The following is a 7,934-nucleotide window of genomic DNA, read 5'->3' as shown; positions in this document are numbered from 1 at the left end:
GATATAATTAACTGGGGACTCTTATAGATGTTTTTTCAGACTTGAATCAGCATCCTTTGTGGGAGCTGTTTCCTTTCTAATTGTTTTTTTTTTTTTAATTTCACAGAGAAATCATACTTTTGTGGCTCTGCTTTTTGTCTTTTTTTGCATAAAGACACAGAAAAGAGAACAACTGTCAGAGGCTTAAGCCAGAGGTGCTGTATTCTCTCAGCGTCATTTTCCGGGGGGGGGTGGAAATTAAATGCACTCTTTATTTTTCAAGATTATACATAACAGATAAACAAGTGTGCATATTTTTCACGGAAGTAACAACCACTCAGAGAATTCCTGCCCCATATTCCTGCATAATCTGACTACCTGAAAGCTTTAGAGGACCACTGTTTCTTCCCACAAATATTTTACCTTTTGCACTTTGAACTTCTTAATGTCCACACTGTGCTTGGCCTAACTTACCAAAGCATTCTCATTGTCTTTGTGACTAATCAGGGCAACATATCAGTTTACCTCTGTCTTGGTTTCGGCTGGGATAGAGTTAATTTTCTTCCTAGTAGCTGGTATAGTGCCGTGTTTTGGATTTAGCATGAAAATAATGTGATAACACACTGATGTTTTAGTTGTTGCTAAGCAGTGTTTGTACTAAGTCAAGGACTTTTCAGTGTCCTATGCTCTGCAAGTGAGGAGGTGCACAAGAAGTTGGGAGGGAGTATAGCCAGGACAGCTGACCTCAACTGACCAAAGGGCTATTCCATACCATATGACGTCATGCTCAGTATATAATTGGGGGGAGTGGAGGGTGAGCGAGCGGCTGTGTGGGGCTTGGTTGCTGACTGGGGTTAAACCACGACAATCTCACTTAACTGAGATGTCAAACTTAGGAGCTCTCTTGCCTAAGGCTCTCTAGGGGGAAGTGGTTTTCAAAATCTAAATCATCCCCAGGTGCATATCTTTCCTGTGGCAGATAGAGAGTGCCAGGAAATCTGGAATCATAATTTAGGTGCCTTGATCAGGTAGGATGAATTTGGGCTGAGGCATATAACTTTTAGGCAGAAAATACGTGAGTTTTCAAAAAGTGTCAATCCAATTAATTCTGAATGTCTTGGAGAAGCATGGCAGAACGTGCAATACTTCTCAGTTTACAAGTTCATAACTTTTTCCTCTCCCCCTACAGAGGCTGCTACTGACCCCCCTAAGGCACCTGACAGCGAACCTTTGTTTACAAAACTGCGTAATCCAAGCACAGGCAAGTTTTGGAATTGTGACATGAGCCCGTTAATGTTCTGGTTGATTCCCTCCACCACCAAAAGATTCATATTTTGCAAGCTGAAATAATGATGATAGTATAAGTCTCACATGCCAAAGATACTGCTGGTGATGCCAGATAGTTAATGCTGTGCAAACATTTAGAATTTCTTTTATAATTTTAATTGGTTGAACTGTTTATTCATCAGGAATATTGGCAGCACAAAAAAGAGGTGTAATTTAAGTTCTGTTTTTAAGTGCATTAGTTTTGGGGAGCTTACAGTGTTGGGTGTTGAGCCTGGGCTTTTTTTTTAATCCAAATTTAGGCTTCGTAGCATTCATCTTATGCTGTAAAATAAATAGTCAGAGTTAGAAGAAGTTACTCAGTTATACTTACCAAGCTTTTTGAGTCTTTTCATTTTTAAATCTAATTTTCTTCTTTCCCTGGTCCAAGTGGTGGTATCTCTTTTCTCGTTAATAGATGATGAGGCACTTTGCATTCAAAATACATTGGAAAGACCAGCAAATGCAGGCGATATAATGACGCCACCATCCCACAGTTACTTTCTTCTAGTCAGATTGTTCTTTTTGTCAAGGATTTGTTTTTACTGTAAGAGTAATGTAATAATTGGAGTATGAGATACTGCAACAGAAACTTGCAGTAAGCCTTTGTTAGGGTTAATGTATTTTGTTTGAAAAACACGTTTCATGCTGGTTTTTTTTCTTTTCATAAGCTCATTTGTTTTCTATAGATTTAAGTTGTATGTTTTTGTTTTGAAATTCACTGCTCATATTTATATATGTTTGTAACTAAAGTCTTCAGGTACATTTTAATGTCACAATATAGTAACTGCTACTTGTTCTTGAAAGAGGAAAATAATTAAATACAATAGATACAGAATGTGAAATCACTTACTCATCATGGTACCTGTTTTTTGATTGCTCAAATTTACAGTGGGAATATATAGCCACGGATATTTTCCACCTGTTGTATTATATTGGCTTTCTAATTTCTTATGTTTTTAAAAGCGTAGATATTAATTTGCTTTTCTCTGTGGAAGAAGAGATCTGTTTACCTTGTAGCATCAGAGATCTTGGGAAAGGTTTCTGAGGAAAACCTAAAGTACAATGATTGCCTGGGTGTGTTCCTTTAGAATTTACAGGAGCTTATTTATAGACCTGCATAAACCTTCAGTTATGTAGCCTGTTATAAGTATAGGGTCTGACAATGGAAGAACTGAGAACACCTTATTAATGTATTTTCCTTACGTTTGGGTCTAACAGATGAATTGTTGATGCCAGATATTGTATAAATACGCACTGAAGGACTCAGCACACTATAGAATTCACACTGCCCACTTTATTAAATAAAAGTATGCGTGGCCCTTTTTATAGACAGGTAAAAAGGACAAGATTTCTTTCCCTTACAAAGACTATAAACTAGGGTTCAGCCTGCAATTCAGAAGTACCACAAGAAGCATTTTTCAAAGTGCTGAACTAAAAGAAGGGAAATAACCATACCACAAGAGTAAGTAACTAATCGAAGTGGTAAAGTTGTGAGCAAAGCTGCCGAGGTTCTCTCTCCTTCCCCTTGAGTTTCTGTCTAACGACACTGTTGGGAACCTGTGGCGACTGTCCTTTTAATGTAAGCAAATAAATTAAGGAGCTGGAGTTAGGCAGTAGGAATGGTCCCTATCCCAAAATTTGGTAGCTCACTACCACATTTGGTTAGTGCGCTCACTGGTAGGAGTCTTAAGTTGTTCAGTGAGCACTTCTGTGAGTAGTTCGACGTCTGGCGCTGATCAAACTATGGTGTAGACCCTTACATGGTAATGATTGAAACCCCTGCTCCCCCTTACATCTACTCTTCACTCCTCTCCTCCCCTCCCCAAAAGAAAAATTATCAGAGAACTGAAACTATATCCTTAGGTGAGGTTAAACATCTGGTCAGCCTTTTGGATAAAGGGGGAAAAATGCATAATCAGTCATTTTTGGGAAGAGATGTGTCTGCCCATTTTAGCTGACCTCCCTCCGCACCTAGGGATCTCTGCAGACTGAGAACAGCAGTGCTGACGTCAGCTTGCAGGGGCTTACATTGAGGCTTTTTTGAGCTAGCCCATGATCTGTGAGTTGGTGGAGCTTTGCAATTTATGTGTTTTGAGCAGGACTGCCATGTTGTAGTTGCTCTTGTTTCTTGAAGATGGATTGACAACCAAGACAGGACCAGTCCAGCCAACACTCAGCTGACCAAATTTCAGTGGCCACTTCTGTAGTTCTGGCAACTTCCTCTTTTAGATATGGAAAATGCCAATCCTGTTTGCAACGTATTTGTCACCCTTTCATTATAACCCAGAACTAATGTGAAATGGCAGAGCTGTGCTATGGGGTGGCCTAAAATAGAGCTTTCCTTTTCCTTTCCAAACTATCAAGATTCTGATGGGCACTTCGAAGCAACTTCTTTTAGCTTCCTTGTTCACCTTATTTGTCTACCCATACTGAGTCATTGGCAATCCATTTTTATGCACCAAAAAAAAAAGATTTCAAATTGTCACTTGAAGGTTTGAGACTTTTGTTCCCCTAACCCAGAGTCTGTTATCTTGGAGACAAACATGATGGAAGGAGAGGGAATTTTCTTGTTTTCCACTTTCCCCCTTCAGTACAGACAAAAGCTGATTTCTTGAGTGATTTTGATTTGGGTTTGGATCAAAGGCTTTGTGTTGTAAGATGAACTATTCACACATCTTATTTATTGATTCAAATTCAATTTGGTTTATAGAGCTGGTAAATGAACATCTGTATATAATAGTTTTCTTTGTATGAGCTTTCTTTGTAGTGAGTTTATGTAGAATGTGTGTATGTTTGTGTCTGTATGTATATAAGGCACATTCTTCAGACGTACTGGGTATTCTTTTGATTTTTGTGAAAGCTTACAAACACAAACCAGATTTCTTTTCAACAGGGGAAGCAACCCTTTACTTATTCAATAGTGGTGCACAGCAGCTGTTTGAAGTAAAAGCTTTTCATGAGGAATATCGTTCCTGGTTTATAGGTCAGACTGTTCAACAAGGTGAGTAATATAACGTATCCTTCCCCCAACTGTAACTAACGTTCATACACAGACCTTCTCTCTCTCTTCTAGTAAATTTACAGGTGTTTTTCCTAGTTGTTTGAGGCATGCTGCATCACATCCCCACCTTCTGACACACTCATTTGCCATCTGGATTTAACCAGGGCTGGGGGCTTTGTGGTCTCTCTTTAAAAGGCTGCCTTTGGCAGCCTCAATTAGACAGATGTTCATTTGTCTTTGAGGAGGGGGGGGGAAGTCGTTCAATTGTATTTAAACTGAAGTGCCATAAAATACTTAGCTTGCCTTGTCAATCAGACCAGCAAGTCCTCAGTGTAAGTAAAATATGTGTTATCCTACGGGAGGGAAAAAGGGCTGGAAGGCCTTAGCTAGCTAAGTAAGCAGTGTGTTAGAGCTCCAAGCGTTGGAATGTATGGTCTTGCTTTCTTTTAATTACCTCTGTAGTCCCCTGTGTGACTGCTGGGATCTCAGGATAGGCCTGCTGTCTGAAGGTGCCATTTCAGTGTTTTGTCTGAAGTGAGCTCATCTATACCATCCGAGTCATTCTCTGATCCTAGCTCACCTTTCTGAAAATGAGGAGGAAACTTATGTGACTGCTTGTGACAGCTTTAACAATCCTTTATCGGTAAGGATGTCATTGGAGTAGTGTTTCTCTGCCAGCACGTCCATAGACCAAGCAATAAGTATTAATTCAGGAGATGAAGGTGTATTTATTTTGTCCTTTTTTAACTAGAAAAAAGACCATTTATAGTAATAAATAAAAGCAACCCCACCAGACATATGCCTTCTTTAATGGTAATATCCCAAAGCGTGTGTTAACTTTTAAACATCCTCTGCAGGTGCATATAGCAATGCAAGTGGTATGTCTGTGAGCTTTTCCTTGCTCCATCTGGGGGTGAGCCAAAAGACTGGATCTGCTCCCTGCTCCCAATTACGTCCACATTGTATTCTCCCCCTCCCTTTCTAACCTCTATTTTGGCCCTTGGGAAACAGTTGCCTTAAGGAATCATCGCCTCAGTTTTCTTTAAAAGATACAAGGGGAAAAATTGTTCCTGAATGTTAGGACTGCTGCATCTCTGAAACGGTCAGGGGAAGAACAACACAAAAAAGCTGTGTGTTTGCAGTTAAAGCAAATTATCTTGTTATCTGCAGAGAAGGGCAGAGGTCTTTATCTACCTATAGTGAGTCTGAACTCTTTAGAACAAATAAAAATACCTCTTCCTGGAGGTACAGTGGAAAGCACGTAAATGGAAGCTTTGAGAAAGTGGCTAGTGTTTTTTTTCCCTCCAGTTTTATTATCAAAGCTTTCATGTTTGTAAGTAGTCCTGATGCTTGCTTTGCCTCACGCAATGCATTATGTTAGTAATACAGATGTTAGATTGGGTATCAGCTTTGTCCAAACCACGTTCTTCCCACCCCATCTTTTGTTAGTTTTAGAGCCATCGCAATAGGATTTCCTTTTCTTTAATTATCTTAATCATGTGATTTGAAACAAAAAAAATTACATTTATTTGCTTTTGGTTTGCTAATTAATGTCGAATTGTCATCAATTATTGGGTCTAATTAGTGAATTTCCTTGATGTTACATTGTTTCCAATTATCCACAATTGTACAAAAAGCCTGACTAAGCCATTGTCCTGCAATGAGCTCCAGATGGGCAGAGGTGTCTGTTTCAAGGGGAGACCAAGTTCTTCCTTTGTGTGTAACTTTGAATACAACATACTGAGCCATATTTTCTGATCTATTTAAGTTTATTTTGTTCTATTAGGAGACTGCATGCAGATTCTCCCCTTACAGATGAGAGGCAGCTCTAACTTAACCAGCTCTTGAAATTCTTTCTTGCCCTGCCTACCTCTTCTGCCAGCACAGTGTTGCCTTGCCCAGTGTTTGAGGTGGAGTATACTGGATATATCTGGTATCCCAACACAAGTTTCTGTTACACCCAAATCTGCCAATAGAGGGCAGCTTCAATTTTGCTGTTTTTATAGTCCAGAAAAAGGCAAAACTAAGAGTGCTTGAAGCCAGCAGACCTGTAGTGGAGCTTGTGCTTTGGTTTGGCAGGGTTGAGAATTGAGTTCTTTCTGTATTTTTAATATAAAATCACAAATACTATTTTCATGCCTATTTTACTAAAATACCGGGATACTTACTGAAAAAAAAAATTATTCTCTTCTTGCCCACCCTCCTGAAAAACATCCTAAAAAAAAAAAAAGGTCAATATATTGTGCCTCTTGGTACTAAGCTTACTTTTACATATCTGTCACTTAGATGGGCGCCTGCTGTTTGTTACACCAATGGACCCCTTATTTCTGATACTTTCCTACCTCATAAAGGCAGACAAAGAGGTAAGCGTGCTTTATTTTTTCACTGGAATTCTCAGGAGAAAACGTTATTTCTGACTTCATTTTCTGCAGAAGTTATGTTAATTTTACGAAGAGGGGCTTCCATAATAATTGAAATTTAATTTGCATTTAAAGCAGAGATATCCACCCTAGAAGTATTTTTGTTTGCATCGAGTGTTTTGGTCAGTAAAGTATATTCCAGGAGTCAGCTTGCAATCTCAACAAACTCTAATCACCTCCTTTTTAAGAGAAGCAGAGAATCTCTTTTGTCCTTTTGTGAGAGCCTATCACAGAACTATTGAATTTTAAATGATGAGATGTCATCAGAGTAAAACAAACTAGTGCCCTTTCTGAGGCATCAGTAGATGAGTCATTTTGGGAAAGAAGGGAAAAAGAAAGGAGAATTTGGACGCTATGGAGGAGGGAGAAGGAACATTTCTGTGGCAGTTTGAACTTGAAAGGAAACATTGCCTTTTTAGAATCGGTATTAGTAGAGATGCTGTATCATAGAACAGCAATGTGATGATCAAGTATCCAAAAGTTGGATAATTAATAAATGGCTTAATTGATTTATCATGGGTGTGGCAAAACCTAACTTAAATTTCTGAAGTGTATCAAAAGGCATAGGCAAAGTTATTGATTTATTGTTTATAATCTGCCTGTGGAAAAAAAGGGCATAAAATAAAATGTAAATGTTGATCCTTGTTTTTTGTTTCATGGAGGCAGTAATTTTACTTCTTGCATCCGAAGAGTTTTTGCTCTAAGGTTGCTTGCTATTTTCTGCTTTAGATTGCAAGTGGAGAACGCAGGAGAACAATTTTTGTATGGTGAAGAAATAAAGTCCTACTACACATTTGCAATAGTAACCTATTGTTCTGTAATTATTTTTAAATTATTTATGGTATAGGATGTGCAAACATATTCTGTATTTCTGTGGTCTGTTCCTGCTTCAGGGTGGCCCATCAGAAGAAGTCATTTCACAAGGAATAGTTTAGCTCATTCTCTAGGCATTGTGCTCTGTTTGAATTCAGCATCCCTTTGAAAGCTTTATACAAAGCTTAAATTAGGCAAACAGTAAATCTCCTCTGTCTATGTGGTAGAGTGTTGAGGTAGCCTGAGTAAAGGACAACTGCTGCTGCTGTTTCTGTGCACGGAAGCAGTCCTGTACTGCCCTTCACTTTCTCAGTACATTGTTTTGTAGGGTTTCTGGTTTTCTAGGCCAGGCATGATGCCAGATAAATGCATAGAGCTGTTCTGGGTCCTAAATC

General features: G+C 38.9%; 1 protein-coding gene across 3 annotated transcripts in view; it reads left to right on the top strand.

Moving 5' to 3' along the window:
• Positions 1-7,934, top strand: part of RNASEH2B (ribonuclease H2, subunit B) — a 43,785-nt gene that overhangs the window by 12,015 nt on the left and 23,836 nt on the right. For all 3 annotated transcript variants that reach the window (XM_009319947.1, XM_009319946.1, XM_009319945.1), the window contains exons 2-4: positions 1,169-1,240; positions 4,199-4,306; positions 6,593-6,669. In XM_009319947.1, the coding sequence (XP_009318222.1) occupies positions 1,169-1,240; positions 4,199-4,306; positions 6,593-6,669 (257 nt within the window). The remainder of the gene's footprint in view (positions 1-1,168; positions 1,241-4,198; positions 4,307-6,592; positions 6,670-7,934) is intronic.

The sequence above is a fragment of the Pygoscelis adeliae genome, unplaced genomic scaffold (assembly GCF_000699105.1).
Source record: "Pygoscelis adeliae isolate BGI_AS28 unplaced genomic scaffold, ASM69910v1 Scaffold32, whole genome shotgun sequence".
Lineage (NCBI taxonomy): Eukaryota > Metazoa > Chordata > Aves > Sphenisciformes > Spheniscidae > Pygoscelis > Pygoscelis adeliae.
This window is presented reverse-complemented; position numbering and strand designations above follow the sequence as displayed.